A 16,160-nucleotide genomic window follows, 5' to 3' on the forward strand; every position below is an offset into this window, starting at 1 on the left:
GATCTGGGTCCCTGCCATGTCTGAGATGGACGACATGCTTGACATCGTCGTCTCGAAACTGGACCCGTCCTTCCAGGGTTTCGGAAAGCCTGTAGTGCAATTTGCCCATTGGTTCGGCCAGACTTTCAGATCGTCATCCTCTACCGCCTTTTCAATCCGTGACATCCTGATCTGGGTCAACTTCATCAATCTGTGCGGCCCTGCCGCGCCCCAGTTTGCGATTGTCCACGGTGCAGCGACCGTCTTCATTGACAGCTTGGGTGCTAACCCCTCGGCATTACTGGCGATGGACCCCAAGGCGCTCGACTCACAAAGGCAGAAATGTCTTGACAAGCTTAGCGAGCTTCTTGGGTATGATACCACAGCGGTCTACCGCGCTCAGCCTGAGGTCGTCTTGACCGATGACAGACTGTCCATCGGCGATTTCGGTTTGCCCCGGGAAGCAGGCCGTTCCACAGACCCCAGCTTCGCGTTCAACGCCCCAACCACAAGACTCAACGCCATGCGAGTTATGCGTTCCCTGCAAATGCGGAAGCCGATTCTGCTTGAAGGTAGCCCTGGTGTTGGCAAGACGACTCTTGTGGCTGCACTGGCTCGTGTTTGCGGCCGTCCTCTGACTCGTATCAACTTGTCAGATCAGACCGATTTGATGGATCTCTTTGGTACGGATATGCCTGTCGAGGGCGCCGAAGCCGGCAACTTTGCTTGGCGCGATGCTCCTTTCCTCCAGGCCATGCAGAACGGCGAATGGGTGTTGCTGGACGAGATGAACTTGGCCTCTCAGTCTGTTCTGGAAGGTCTCAATGCCTGTCTTGATCATCGTGGCGAGGTATACATCTCAGAACTTGACCAGGTTTTCAGGAGGCATCCTGATTTCAGGTTGTTCGCTGCACAGAACCCTCATCACCAGGGAGGTGGTAGAAAGGGTCTTCCCAGCTCCTTTGTGAACAGATTTATCGTCGTTTACGCCGACACCTTCACAGCGGAAGACCTTCTGCTTATTGCCCAACATAACTTCCCGACTATCCCGACTGATGTTGTAAGCGGAGTCATCCAGTTCATTTCTCGCCTGGATCACCAAGTCGCAATCGAAAAGGCATTTGGCGCACACGGCAGCCCCTGGGAGTTCAACTTGAGAGACATTCTGAGATGGCTGCACCTCGTAGCCACCAAGGATCCCCTTCTGGCTACTGGCAAGCCAGATGACTTCCTTGACCTCATCATCCGCCAACGTTTCCGATCTTCTACGGATCGTGATGAGGTGAACAAGCTCTTTGCCGAGGTCTTTGCGAGGGAGCCAGAAAGCCATAGTCTTTATCACGATACCAACGCGGCCTTCTCTCAAGTGGGAAATGCACTCCTGCCTAGAAACCAGACTTCTCAACCGTTGGAATTGCCAGGCATCGACATCGTTCCGCGCCTGCCTGAGATTGAGTCCCTGATGATCTGCATCAAGCAAGACATCCCATGCATCCTCAGTGGACCCTCTGGTAGCGGAAAGTCGGTGCTCCTCGAGCATGTCGCCGCTCTCGTCGGCAAGCCCCTCGTTGTGTTCCCTCTGAATGCTGATATCGATACAATGGACTTGGTCGGTGGTTTTGAACAGTCAGATCCTCTTCGCGAAGTCAACGCTACTTTGCGCGAGCTTTACGAAGGCCTGCAGATCACAGTCCTGACCAGAGTGCCAAGTCAAGTTCCGTCATCAGCGCTGGCTCTGCTGTATCTTTTGGAGACCTACCGTGGGGACACCGATGACCTGCCCGCCATCAGGAGTGCAGTTGAACAATTGCTTGCGGAAGTATCTAGTGAATCGGACATTGGGGCTCTTCTTTACACGGCTCATTCGGTTTTGCGGAATTCGTTGATTGTCAGCAACCCCCGTTTCGAGTGGCTCGATGGCGTCATTGTCAAGGCTTTGGAGGCCGGACAGTGGCTGGTTCTTGACAATGCCAACCTGTGCAACGCCTCCGCTCTGGACAGACTCAACTCGCTGCTTGAGCCCAACGGCTTCTTGAGCATCAACGAACATTGCGGACCTAATGGCGAGCCTTGCATCATCAGACCTCACCCGGAATTCCGTATCTTCCTCACCGTCGATCCCCGATATGGAGAACTCTCGAGAGCCATGAGAAACAGAGCTGTTGAGATCCATCTCAGTGAGAGGAAGACGCAGAACGTCAACAGCTCCGGGTCTCAGGTTCACGTGGAAAGCAGCCTGCAACGATTCTCTTCCTCAAAGGCCATTTCCTTCACGGCCTTGAGTACGAATGACTCATCCGACGTCAGCCATGCCACTTTTGGAAACCTGTCGCTCAGAGACACAGCGCTAATGGAGAGATTCTCTCAATCTCTGCGCCGTGGCCTGGCTGATGCTAGCTGGCCCGGACTCGACAAGTACGAAGGTTCCCTCAATGAGCAACTTGCGTTCCTTGATGCTGCCGATACGGCCAGCCTCCGTGGTGCAATTTCCCACCTCTATGCCAAACTGCCCGGCTCCGACTCGGGTCTCAGAGAAGCCCAGCCTCTTAATCCTCTTCACAACGCTTCCATGGCGAGAATCTTGGGCCGCAACAACGACGAGTTGCCTTTCTGGCTTTCTGTCTGCTACGAATTCCTCTTGGAGGTCCAGCGTTGCCAATCTGCCATCTCTGCGCAAGCCACCAAGGCCAAGGCGGTGAAGCTCGCTTCTCTGAACCGACTCCAGCGATCCATCGTCTCGGACCGCATCGCAGCAGTAGCAAAGGACTCAACGGTCAGGGTATCGAAGTTCCTCTCAAGAACCCTTCAGATCATCAAGTCCTTCATCCAGTCCAACCTTGCGACAGCCCAAGGCTGGAAGGAACGCGCCCAAGTCATCCGGAATATGCTGGACTTCTGGTGGCGAACCCTCCACCTGACAACCGGGGACTTGTTTGAGGAAGCACGCTTCCAGGCTCACTTAGTCCATGGCGTTGAGGCCGTGCAGAAGCTGATTTCGTCAGAAACACAATCCATCAACAAGCAGCTCGCCGATCGCTATCTTCAGACCGTGGAAGAAGACTTCACCACTGGCTTTCGCCTGACCACTGGCTTGAGCATGGAGATCATGTGGAAGCGCATCAAGCCGCTCCCCATCATGAGCGAAGAGATCCTCAAGAGAAGTCAAGAGATTGAGCGTCTGGGCATTCGACTTGACGAGCTCAAATGGAAGGTCAAGGCATCCGTCTCTGACCTCGCCAGAGCCATGTCAACCCTCGTCAAGGCGGATCAGATTGTGCGAGGCACTGATCTCGACGCCACCGAGCTCATTCAGGACCTCTCCAAGGAGATTGAACTTTTGGAAACCAAGGTTGGCTCCGAGACCAGTGAAGTGAAACCATTCTTCGCGGCAGAGTTCGAAACCCTCCGCCAGGCTTCCCTCTTGAAATCTCACGCCGGCCAATACCTGGAAGCTGTGCCATACGGCGCCAACGACGCTGAACTTACGGTCTTGTCGAATCAGAATACCATCGGCCAGATCCGCCTAGGCAGCTTCCAGTCTAGAGAAGCGCATTCACTTACAATTGGCCAGCTCGCGTCCCAAGACCCGGGCACTCATGTGTGGAATGGCAGACTCGCAACGTCGCTCTTGTCAAGACTCAACTCGATTCAATCAACTAGTCTGCGTTCCTTGGGTCTTTTGGAGACCGAGCTCCCTGCCTTGGGCCGGTCCGTGGCCGCCTTGGCTCCGGTGCTGCAGAAGAATCAAATCGTTGCTCTCAACAGAGTAATCAAGTCACTTCTCGCAGATGTTTTCAGCCTTTATAGCGATGAAGGAGACGTCCACTGTGAGACGCTATACAACAGAATCAACCAACTGTTCGAGGACAACAAACAAGACGACACTTTGGGCACTGTGGGAAAAGTCCTAGGTCTTGGGTTTGGGAAGGCGCTTCAGTGCAGCGACTGGCCGCAACATCTGCCGCGGCTTGTCGAGGACCACTTCAGTACAGCGATGCTTTACGTCGTCGCATCTGACAGGTTGTTTGAAAACCCCGATGAGACGGAGGCCGATGAGGCCTCCATGATGCCCGCGTTTACTGCCATGGCATGGTCCGAATTTGCCAACGGCGCCATCAGACTCTACGTGCCCGACAAATCTTTCGACCCGCAGCTCCGGCCGCAATTCGAAAAAGACGTCCATGATGAGTTGACCAACCAGCTGCAGCATAAGCTCTCATCTTTGTTGGACTTTGAAACCCAATTCACTGGACAGCAGACCTCTCTTCGCATCCAGCTTGCGGAAGAGGAAGTGACCGCACTGGGACCTGCGCCAGCACCGGCGCAGCTGTTGTACCGACCGGTTCGATCAGAACTCAACTATGTTCAGACAGACTTCAACAACGTCCTGAAAATGGTTAGAGACCAAGATCTCTACAACACCCACACCAAATTCGTCTACTTGCCACCTGGCTATGAACCGGCGCCGGAGATTGGTCTCCTTAAGCAGAACCTAGCTCTGATGATTGACCGCCTTGCCAATCGATTCCATGCCTACCAAGATATGACTCGTCCCCTCGTCAATCTTCTCGGCTGTATCCAGGTTGGTCTTTCGTTGAGTACAGGACTTATCACCTTGAGGGAGCAAAAGGGATATTTGAGCCCGGAGGAAAACCTCATGTGCCTCACGCCTTTCACTGGCGGCCTGCCGTACCACCACGGGCTCAAAAAGATGCCGAACAAGAGCTTGGAGTTCCTCGACTACACTGGTCTGATCGCCTCAGTCGAGGGCTTGTCTAAGTTGAGCGGTGGTATCCGCGAAGCCCTCTTTGAATGCATCCACAGGTTCTACCAAGAATGGGTCAAGAAACTCGAAGAAGACCGCAAAGCCGAGGAGGCCAGAACAAACCTTTACCGACACAAGGGAAGCTGGGAGGACGAGGAGGAGGTTGACGAGGAAGAGTTCAACGAGCTCTTCCCCACGTATGACCAGGAAGAAGAAAAAGAGAAGCCCGCCATTGGCCACCAGAAGGTTCGCGATGTGTCAGTCCGTCTGGCAGAATCTCATCGCAAGGTCTTCCTGGAGCAAGCCACCCCTTCGGAAGCACTGACGAACGTCTGCAAGAAGGTCGGGAACAGCTTTGCGGCGGAAAACAAAGACAAGTACGCTGTCCTGCCGAACATGACGCGTCGTCTCCTCCCCCTGACTCTCTGGTCCATTGACGAGCAAATGACCACGCTCACCGCGAACGGCGTGAGCGCTACGTACAACTTTTACACCCACGCCAACCTGCCCGAGGTTCGTCGCCTGATTGCGCTCGTCGACAAGGTAGAGGCCCGCTTCCGGGATCTCCAACAAGTCGATGAGATCGGTCACATGCAGCCTTTGGCGGATGTGCGCGCAGCTTGCGACCAGCTCCTCCAGCTTACCCACTCGGAGCCCCTGGCAAAGATTCTCCCCAAGCTGGAGCACCTGCACGGCATCGTCTACGAGTGGCAGCACGGAGGCTACGCTCCCGCCATCTACGGAGCCCCTGCTCTCTACACATCGCTCACGGATACCATCATCAGCTGGAGACGCCTGGAGCTTTCGACCTGGGCGAAGCTCTTCGATATGGAAGCCCAGAAGTGCACAGCAGACGCCGACTCGTGGTTCTTCGTCGCCTACCAGGTCCTCATTGCCACGCCTCTGTCTCTTGTCGACTCCCCCGAGCTCAAGGACTACGCGGTCAATCTCGTCAGAGAGCTCGAGACGTACTTCTCAACCGCAATCATTGGCCAGTTCTCTGCCCGCCTTAGACTCCTGAGACAGCTGCAAAAGCACCTTGAGCTGCTCACTGTTGACTACCCTTCCTTGTCAGTGGTCTCTGACGCGGCTATCAACTTCATTGGCTTTTACTCCCGCTTTGAGAAGATCGTTCACCAAACGATTGTGAAGGGGCGGGCGCCGTTTGAGAAGACCATGAAGGAGGTCGTGCTATTGGCCAGCTGGAAGGACACGAACATCAACGCCCTACGTGAGAGCGCACGCAAGTCTCACTTGAAGCTCTTCCGTCTTGTTCGCAAATTCCGCACTCTTCTCGGACAGCCGATGAAGCCAATCCTGGACCAAGGCATCCCCGACGAGGACATTCCCATTTCCCAGGACGTAGTGGCCGCGGACGTGATTGACATCAAGGTCGATCCCGCAGCTATTAAGACCTGCGATCAAGGCTTGCCAGGCTGGCTCGCTCAACACAAGCGTCTCTCGAACGCCTCAAAGACATTGTCCATCATGGCCGACGTTTCTGCCCAGGCGAACCAGAGCCCCCTCGACGCCACCCAGGAGATCATCTCGTACGTTAAGGAGCTTAACACCTCCATCGCTGAGCTGCGAAAGGAGACGCCCAGCACCTTGACCGATGAGACCAAGGACCAGGTCAAGCACCTCAAGACACGCAAGCGCAACCTCTTTGCCGACGTGCTCAAGATGATGAGGCAGATGGGCTTCCGATACAACCTCGGAACCGACGAGTTGGCCCGACAGGAGTCCGCTGCTGTCGTTCTGGCTGGCTCACCCGCCTCTGCTGTGCGGGAGGGCAGCACTGACGACACGGCCGAGTACTACTTTCACAAGGTCGTCGACATCGCACCCAAGGTCAGAGCCTCGATCCACGAGTACTCGGGCGATCTGACCGGTGCCGAGATGCAACGAAGCACCGGTTTCATGGAGGGTATGATGGCCGTGTTACTAGGCCAGCACAGCTCTCTGTCCTCTGCTCGTAGCGCAGTTGCCTCACTCGACCGCGCTATTGCCACCGTTGAAAGCTTGAAGGGCACAACGATCAGGCACGATATCGACCGCATGCCCGCAGGCCTCTCTACGAGCTGGATGAAGCCAATCCTGGACTTTGCTATCAAGATCGTGGACATCCACGGCAAATTGGCATTGGTCGACAACCAACCCATTTCAAACATCCTGCGTACTGCGCTGCAGGAGTTCGAGACCCTGTCGGAGAGCTGGTCTACATCTGCTTCAAAGCACAACAAGTTCACCAACGAATCGCACGCAGATTTGCAGAAAAGATATTTTTCCGTGGCGGAAACCTTATACGGAGAGCTTCCTACTAGTCGCCGCGATCTTGACTTCATCTTGGAGCAGGTCAGGGGATGGATTCACGTTCCAAATGGCCATGCTCGCCAATTGCCGGCCCTCGATGCCACCGCACAGAAATTCAAGCATGCAATCTCCAGTCTGTGTGATGCCGTTCTGGTCGCGGTTCAAGGATACAAGAAGGCCATGGCTGATCTGCCCAGCTCGTCCGACGATGCAGGCTGGTTGGCAAAGACATCCACCGTCCGCAGCTCCGGACTGAGCGCACTCCACATCAACACAATCGTAGGCAAGGTCGAGGACTGCTTTTCCGCCTTGGAGGTTGTCGACTTGGACAAGGATCAGATGGGTGCAGTTGCCTCATCACTCTTCTCCATCGTACTCCCGATTCTTCAGCAGTACGCTCTCACCTGTCGCCAGAGCCTGTCTCAGCTTCAAAACCTGCAAGCGGCGACTGGCTACATGACGTTTAAACTTGCGCAGACTTTTACTCAGCTTGCCGCCAAGGGCTTCTGCTCCCCTCAAGAAAAGTCAGACGAGCAGTCTGGGGACTCTGGAAAGATGGAGTCCGGAACGGGTCTCGGAGACGGAGACGGCGCAGAGGACATTAGCAAAGACATTCAACCTGATGAGGATCTCACCGAACTTGCTCAAGAACCCAACAAGGAGAAGGATGGAGAGATGGAGGACGAAAAGGATGCAGTCGACATGGCGGACGAGGAGATGGAAGGAGAAATGGGCAGTGTTAATGGAGATGATGAGGAAGACAAGTCCGACGGAGAAGGCGAAGATGGTGAAAAGGATGAGATGGAGGAAGAGGTTGGCGATGTTGATGACTTTGACCCCACTGCCGTCGACGAAAAGATGTGGGATGGAGACAATGAAGAAGAAGCAGAGAAAGACCAGCAGGGCGAGAAGGCCAAGGGTCAGAAGAAGGACGAGCAGATGGCCGCCGATGCTGACGCCAATGCTGACGAGCATGACGCTGAGGATGACAACAAGATGGACCAGGACGATGAGGAGGAGGCGGAGGACGAAGAGCCTGGTCCGGAGCAAGAGGACGCCAAGTTTGAAGACGATCAGGTTAAGCAAGACCAAAACGTCGAAGAGAACGATGCTCTTGAGATGCCTGAGGAGATGGACTTTGACTTTGAGGAAGAAGGCGAAGATGCCGGCTCCGAGGAGGACGAGCTTGACAAGTTGTCCGACGTCGAAAAGGAAGATGCTAAGGAGCAGCATGAATCCGAAATTGAGGACGGAGAAGAGGATACCCAGCGACCCGATGAGAAGGGGCCAGAGGAGGAAGATGAGGACGGCAAGGAGGAGGAAGCGCCCGAGGAAGATCTCGCGGGCGAACCCGAGCTCGAAATGGAGCCCAAGGCGGAGGAAGAGGAGGAAGAGACCGCCGAGCAAGAGCAGCCCGATGCCCTCGCGGAACCGCCCAAGGACAACGCCAATGCCGACGCCAACGCTGCGCCGAGCGACGTCAAGGGTGGCGGCCAAGACCAAGACGTTGACCAGATGGACGTCGAAAACGACTTCAACAACAACGCCGCCCAGCGAGACGACGGCGACGCGGGCGAGGGTTCCGCGGAGCAGCAGACGAGCGCCGGAAAGAAGGGTCAACTCTCTCGGTCCGACGACCAGGCGCAGCCGACCGACCAGGACCAGGACGACTCGGCCGAGGAGAAGAGCCGCCAGGACCCCTTCAAGAAGCTCGGCGACGCCCTGGAGCGTTGGCATCGCCAGCAGAACGACATCAAGGATCCCGAGAAGCAGGACGGCAAAGAGGACGGTGAGCAGAAGCAGCCGCAGGATACCAGCGCGGACCTTGGCGCTCGGGAGTTCCAGCACCTCGAAGATGACGAGACCGCCGTCGACGCGCAGGCCATGGGATCCGCATCTGAGGACCAGGTGCAGCCGATTGACGAGGCCATGGCCATTGACGAGGAGAAGGAGGACCCGCAGAGTCGCGTAATGCCCGAGGACCAGGACGTTGAGATGGAGCAGGACGCCGCTGACAAGATGGATACCGAGGCGGATGAGGCTCCCAAGGCGCAGGACAAAGATGGCGGCGCCGACAAGGATGACGGCCGTTCAGGCGTCAAGACACGACAGGGCAACTTTGACCGCGAGCCGTCACCCGAGGAAGACGAGGTCCAGAGAGACGGTGACGAGGAGGAAGAGCAAGCCATCGAAGAGACGTCGACGCAACTCTGGACGACGCACATCAGCGAGGACGACAACACCTTACCCCTCGGCGACTTCTCCGAAGCCATCCAGTCCTGGACGACCTTCCAGACCAAAACCCACCCGCTCTCCCTCTCCCTCACCTCCCAGCTCCGACTCATTCTCACCCCGTCCCAATCCACCAAGCTTTCGGGCTCCTACCGCACCGGCAAACGCCTCAACATCAAAAAGATCATCCCCTACATCGCCTCCTCCTACAAGCGCGACAAGATCTGGATGCGCCGCGCCGTGCCCACAAAACGCTCCTACCAGATCCTCCTCGCCGTCGACGACTCCCGCAGCATGGGCGAGTCTTCCTCCGGAAACCTCGCCCTCGAGTCCCTCGTCATGGTCTCCCGCGCCCTGACGATGCTCGAGGTCGGCCAAGTCGGCGTCCTCGGCTTCGGCGCAGACACCTTCCTCGCGCACGACTTCGCCTCTCCCTTCGCCTCCCACGACGCCGGCGCAAAAGTCCTGCAGCACTTCCACTTCAAGCAGGACCGCACCGACATCGCCCTCCTGGTCCGCCGCACAATCGACCACTTCCGCGCCGCGCGCCTGCAGAACCCGTCGCGCGGCGGCGGCGCAGAGGACCTCTGGCAGCTGGCGCTCATCCTGTCCGACGGCCTGACGCCGTCGAACCAGCACGAGCCCATCCGCCGCCTGCTCCGCGAGGCCATGGAGGAGCGCATCATGGTCGTCTTCATCGTCATGGACGACACGGGCAACAAGAAGGGCGACAGCGTGCTGGATCTCAAGGAGGCGAAGTTCGTCAAGGACGAGCACGGCGGTAGCCGCGTCGTGATTGAAAGGTATCTCGATACCTTCCCCTTCCAGTACTACTTAATTGTGCACAACCTCGAGGACCTGCCCGGCGCGTTGGCCGGGTTGTTGAGGACCTGGTTCGCCGAGGTCAATTCGTGAAGGGAAACATAAAAAACGAAAAGGAGGTACCAGGAAGAGAAAAGTCTTACGTGTATTGGTGATTTCGTGATAACATGGCGTTTGGGACAGGATTCATCATTGTCATTTTACTATTTGCGAGATTAGGACGGCGTTTAGGAATGTGCATTTTTTCAAAAGTTCTAGAGTTAGACAGATATTAAAAGCAAGGCATTGCCAATCACGTTCCATTGTCTTGTGAAGCTAGTCGTGGCCCTTCTTATGTGGTATCAACCGGGCCCATAGCCGCCGTAGCCAGCGCGTAGAATTACAAAGAGAGGAAAAATACACTCCAAGACCACCCATGAACTCCATATCCCAAACGGTCCATCCTCACGTGCTCTTGGGCCTCAGCGAGAGAAATGCAGCACGCTAAGCGCTCTCAACTCTGACCTTCTTGGCCGCACCCTGTTCTTCGCTGTCGTCCACAGATTTGCGCTTGCTGCCCGAGTCCTCGGCAGAGGAAGCAGCCATGTTCTTGACCCAGCGAGCGTGCCAGTCGAGAATTCTGGCGTACTCGAGCTCGACGCTGACCAAGGCCTCGTTGAGCTTCTCTGACCGCTCAGACTGGTCCAGTTGACCGAGCACATCGGCGTTCTGTCGGTACAGGCGCTGCTTCACAAACAGCTGCCACAGACGGTACTGGTGCTTGTCCTGCTTGGTAGGTGTCGGCTTCTTCTCGTCGCCGAATCCTACCCGGACAGACTCGGGAAGCTGTGACATTGTCTGAATCTCAATCAAGCGCTTGAACTGACGCTCTACAATCTTGGTCTTCTGACGGAGGGTTCTTAGAAGTTCTTGATCCACTAAGTCCTTGGGTACGGTGCCACTGGGGGGGCTAGGGATAGCAATGCCCGTGTTGATCTTCACCTCGCTGAACTCTGGCAGTGCCCGGAGGAAGGTGATATCAGCCAAGTCGCGCATGTCATCGAAAGCCTCGTTGGGATCCTCCACAGTCAGCTCCAGGGTCTGCGGGTTGTTGTAGTAGTGCTCGAATATGGTCTTGTAGAGGCGGGCACCGATGCCCTTGCCCTGGAAAGGCGGCAAGATCAGGAACTGTGACAGACGAGATCGGCAGGGCAGCTCCTCCAACAGGTTGAACTCCTCCTTTGGCAGATCCCACTCGGATGACGGCGGCGTCGGCGGCCGGAAGCAAAAGAACTTGTAGACAGTGGAGTAACCGACAAAGGTGTAGGAAGGCTTGTCGCTGGTTTCCGGGGATGTTTGCTTGCGGTAGAGGAAGAATGTGGTCCAGCGGTTGGCATCCTCGAGGACCTTCCACGGGTCCTCCTCATTTTCAGGATCGCGGGAGACGTACGAGCCACCTTCAATGAACATCGGAACCATAATCTCGACTCGAGTGACGATCTGACGAACAGCAGGGTCCGCGAGGCTCCCCTTCCACACCTCGTACGTTCCATCAGGGCCATCGAAGCTCGAATGCAGGCTGCCGGGAGGGGTCCAGTCGGCGGGTTGGCTCTGAGAGCTTGTATTGAATTCGCGTGCGGGCTGGAAGGCAACTGCGATAAAATCGCGATTAGCGAAATGATTTCTTCGCGACGGAGCAGAATAACTTACCCAACGGCAGGTGCTCTTTCAGAGTCGCATCGACGTCCGCCGCCTCGGTCTCTCCAACGGACTGGAACTTCTTGCCGTAGGATATCTGAACATTGGGGCGCATGTCAAACGTGCGATAGCGTAGGTTGATCTTGAGATCCTTGTAACCGAAGATGCGCTCATCATCGCCGAAGATGGAGTACGTAAATTTGGGATTGAATGTGGCAATCGTCTTTGTAGCCCCGGTAGCAGGCGCGATCAAGCTGATGTTCAGCGATTCGGTGGCGTTGGCCGACCCTATCCAGTATATCAGCGATTGTTGCGACGATAGGGTATGAGGAAGTTGAGATTCATACACTCGTCAGTCTCAGCCATGGTATCGATATAGGTATGGTAGAAGAGACGATGTTGTGAGTATACTGCGGCGCTCTTGTGCGAAAAAAGGGAGTATTGCAATGGAGAACTCGTCGTCTCGCGTGTCAGAAAATGGCGTTCAGGGGTTCCGTTTGCTCGTCGAGGTTGACGTCGAAGGTCGATTGAGAGCTTCTTTTTTTTGCGACGAAATCAGCCTCGGGGTGAACGCGCAGTCTAAAGCAGTGTCGCGACGAGACGCGCCTGTAAGTTAATTGAGCCCCGCTGCGGTTGGATTGAATGGCTCACGACAGCCAAGCCCTCTTGGATCAATCGGTTCGAGGGGCGCTAGTACCTAAAATGTCTTAGCTCTGGTCTATCCTCGCAGCAGCCGCAGAAGGAGCAAGCAGCAAGCAGCAGGAAGCAGGAAGCAGCAACGGGAAGGACCCACAGGATTACGACATGGGGTGACAAGGCCTGGAAGGGAGGGGGGGGAGCCTACAGCCTAGAGGCTAGAGGAGAGGTTCAAGGGCATCAAGGGGGGTCACAGAAAGCGAGCAAGCAAGGAACCTTGGAAATGCCAATGGAAATGTTTAGCGACCAATGATGTTGCGCCCGCTGTCCCGGTAGGTGCGCCTTCCATTGGGAGCCAGCTCAGCTCCCCAACCTCGACGATATTTCTCCCTGTGCACTCCTAGCTCTCAAATTAACCTGAAGAGAGAGAAAGGGAAAAAAAAGAAGAGTCGAGGGCAGAAGTTCGAGCAGCCCAGTCTTTTTAGCCATCTGCCTATTTTCCACCTCAGCCAACCACGCCAGAGCTGCTGTCGACAATTGAAGAACTTCAGACATGCTGGCGTGATCCAACAAAGCCTCGACCAACCCTCTTCCATTCTCTCTTCTTGCTGTCCCCTCTCAACCGTCCCTCTCCAATTTACGCACACACCGAATCGCAGTCGGATCGTCGCTCTCTATCCGAGCATGGGAGGACTACTGTTGCTGCTCTTGCTGAGCGTACGTACCCTTATTCTCCTACACTGACCTAGCCTGCTTTGTCGTTGGGTAGCTTCAGCTCCCAGCCAGGCGGTACACTTCAAAGGCTATGCACAATGGAGAGCTAACAAATCATCTTCGCGATAGACGGTCATGGCCTTGGCGTAGGTTGCACACGGCGATGCTTACCCCCCAGCCTTCCGAACCCTCCGTAAAACTGACGACGTATCCCGCGATTTCCCAGATCCTTCTTCGCCGGCTCACTACCACTCGCGATAACCCTCACACAGTCGCAACTCCGGTTGATATCAAGCGTGGGCGTCGGTATTTTGGTCGGGACATCTATGATTGTTATTATACCTGAAGGCATCGAAGCCGTCACGACCACCGGCGGGCACTCGCACAGCAAGAGGAGCTTGGCGGAAACAGCTGGAAAGCAAGGGAGGCCGGCTATTCGGTGGGTGACAGACGCAGGAGATGTGCCTCAGTTGGCGGATACTGCCAAATCTGCGCGGACTGTTGAGGAAGAGTTTCATGCCATTGGCCGTGATGTGGAATACACTGCAAAGCTGCACAGTCGGGAGGAGCAGGACGAACATGGCCACGAGCAACCCCCGGCAACCGCCCCCGGCCCCGAACCTCATCACGATGAGCCGAAGCACGAGAACGAGGTACCGACCTTCTACATCGGCCTGTCCATGATCCTCGGCTTCGTCCTCATGTACCTCATCGACAGGCTGCCCCGCCACGCAGCAGGCGGCAGCGGATCAGAGCCGCAGATGCGCCACGTCAGCTTGGATAACCTTGGTGGTTCATCAAGCGTCGGCGACGAGGAAACGGAAGGCTTCCTCGGGCCTCTTGCGCCTCCACCAAAGCAGTCCCGGAGCCTGGCCACCACCATCGGTCTGGTGATCCACGCCGCAGCGGACGGCATCGCAATGGGCGCGTCCACATCTACATCGAACACCAAGTTGGGACTCATAATATTCGTCGCCATCATGGTTCACAAGGCACCAGCGGCTTTTGGTCTGACATCGGTGCTTCTGAAGCAAGGGCTTTCCAAACGAACGGCGCGAGGACACCTCATCGTCTTTAGCCTCGCTGCCCCATTCGGGGCTCTTAGTACCTGGGCCATCATTCGAATCTTGGGCGGTGGGAATTTTGAGGGCGAATCTGGTCAGTGGTGGACGGGTATGCTTCTTCTCTTCTCCGCAGGAACATTTCTGTAAGTTTGGACGACAGCCCATGGTTGAAGCGTGAATAGCTACTGACGGCCTGTCAGGTTTGTTGCGATGCATGCGATGCAGGAAGACGGCAGTTCTCCCAAGCACGAACACGGCGGCATGAACGGCTATTCTGACGGGAATGGCGTACAAAGGGGCCAGCAGCGGCCACAGATGCGTGATACCTTTGCGACAGTTGCTGGCATGCTCCTGCCGCTTCTTACCCAGTTTGGACATCACCACTGAACGATTACCTGCGCGATTGACAAAGGTCTCTTGTATCTCTCGAGAAAGAAAGAAAAAAGGTGTAATACGGGGAATTCTTGTACGAGTAAATCGTGGCACCAATAGAGCCGGGTCCTTCTGATTCATGACGATGATGACTGTGTAGACTTCCATAACTTTTGAGTTGGTCTCTGAATGAAACCAGATGATGTATTCTGGGAATCTGTACTATTAGATCGGCCAGAAGCGCTTTCGAACCTCCATAGAACGCATGTTAGTCTCAAAATTTCGCTTCGACGCGTTCCAGAAGCTGCAGTTCCGAGTCGAGTGGCTCGGAATCAATTTGAACCTTTCGAACTGACCCGGTGGTCCATTGATCGGGGCTGGGGAGCATGGCCAAGGTACGTGTGCTATGTTATTGCTAGGTATTGCTGGGCGCATGGATGGGAGGGGCCGGCTCGACGGGCGCCAGGGAAGCCCTTGTCGACCGAGCGTCCAAAGTTGAGCTAGGTTTCTGGTCGGGGTGTTTCAAGTTCGTACGACGACCTTGGCTCCAGCGAGGCGCTCATGGCGCCGCCTCCTGGCCACCGGGTTGGCTCAAGAGGATTGACGGCCCTTGGCATCGCATTCGCTTGTCCTTGTCCGAGCCAGGACGCGGAGAACCCTCAGCGATGGGAAGAAGCAAATGGTATCCATACTGTTCAAGGTTCCTATGCAGTAGGACGGCCAAGGCCTCAACTCGGAGGTCGAGGTTGAAAGAGGGAGAGATGTCCGCAGCGTCAACGTCGAGGGAAAGATCTGCAAGGCTGACCACTGCATTTGGATCACCACGCATCTGCTGGTTTGTTGTCGTTTCTTCAGACCCAGATCATCCCATGAGTAAGCTGACATTGCCTGTCCTCCCATTATTGAACAATCCGATGTTTGAGAAGCAAGGAGGACTTGAGTTTCGAGAGAGTGAACCCCGGTGGGCCCAAGCGCAAGAGGATAATTACACCCCTTCACTGTAACGTTGAGGTAAATCTGAAGCATCTGAGCCGCCAGTGTCGCAAATGGATGGCCCTCTAGAGACTGTTGCTGCCGCCTACGCAATTGTTGGCCACAATTGGCCAACTCTTTTTTTGCAACTTTTCTCAGTTGCATTCGGCGAACAATTCAGATGCAGATTTGCTTTTAGGTCCCATGGGACACATGGAGGAGGAAAAGTTCCCGGTATTGTGTCGCAACCATGCTAGTAGGATCGAGAGATAGGCTTGAGGAACGCGGGACCAACAATAGGGTCGCTCCCTTACAGGTAGGGAGGTGTGGTCAATTCGGCAGCGACTGGTACTTGTCTAAAGGTAGACTTAGCGTCCAGGATCTGCAGTTCGACTCGACTCGAGCACAAGCACGCTTCTTCCATTAGAAGAAAAAGCGGTTTAACTCTGGAAAACAAGTTGCTGGCTGCTGCTGGTGATCCAAATCTCTAAAGCGCAACCTGTGAGGTTCAACCGACAGATTGACAGGGCGCGAAGAAATACCAGAGAGGATCGTAGGTGGTTTAGTGGGTTCTCTTGCTGGCAAGTCAACCGTGTCCCGTGCGCTGTCGCAAC

General features: G+C 55.5%; 3 protein-coding genes across 3 annotated transcripts; 2 read left to right on the plus strand and 1 right to left on the minus strand.

Moving 5' to 3' along the window:
• The first annotated feature begins 724 nt into the window (after nt 1–724).
• Nucleotides 725–10,402, plus strand: BDZ83DRAFT_637272 (uncharacterized protein). The gene has a single exon (XM_060509298.1). It carries the CDS (start codon nt 734–736, stop codon nt 10,202–10,204), a length of 9,471 nt encoding a protein of 3,156 aa, XP_060359840.1. The 5' UTR covers nt 725–733; the 3' UTR covers nt 10,205–10,402.
• On the minus strand, nt 10,403–12,376 carry BDZ83DRAFT_637275 (histone acetyl transferase HAT1). Its single transcript, XM_060509299.1, has 3 exons — nt 12,136–12,376; nt 11,801–12,076; nt 10,403–11,742 (listed from the first exon to the last, which is right to left on the minus strand). The coding sequence occupies exons 1-3, from the start codon at nt 12,152–12,154 to the stop codon at nt 10,595–10,597; spliced, it is 1,443 nt and encodes a 480-aa protein (XP_060359841.1). The 5' UTR covers nt 12,155–12,376; the 3' UTR covers nt 10,403–10,594.
• Nucleotides 12,377–13,108: 732 nt separating this feature from the next.
• Nucleotides 13,109–14,589, plus strand: BDZ83DRAFT_589135 (ZIP zinc transporter; the record flags this gene model as incomplete). Its single annotated transcript, XM_060506203.1, has 3 exons — nt 13,109–13,141; nt 13,411–14,345; nt 14,403–14,589. 3 exons carry the CDS (start codon nt 13,109–13,111, stop codon nt 14,587–14,589), a joined length of 1,155 nt encoding a protein of 384 aa, XP_060359842.1.
• Between the last annotated feature and the right edge of the window lie 1,571 nt (nt 14,590–16,160).

The sequence above is a fragment of the Colletotrichum acutatum genome (assembly GCF_030867785.1).
Source record: "Colletotrichum acutatum strain CBS 112980 chromosome Unknown BDZ83scaffold_135, whole genome shotgun sequence".
Classification (NCBI taxonomy): Eukaryota; Fungi; Ascomycota; class Sordariomycetes; order Glomerellales; family Glomerellaceae; genus Colletotrichum; species Colletotrichum acutatum.

Coding starts and splice junctions, on each gene's coding strand:
- BDZ83DRAFT_637272 (XM_060509298.1), top strand. CDS start 734: ATGCAGAACGGCGAATGGGTGTTGCTGGACGAGATGAACTTGGCCTCT.
- BDZ83DRAFT_637275 (XM_060509299.1), bottom strand. Junction 11,743..11,800: donor GAAAGAGCACCTGCCGTTGG/GTAAGTTATTCT, acceptor ATTTTATCGCAG/TTGCCTTCCAGCCCGCACGC.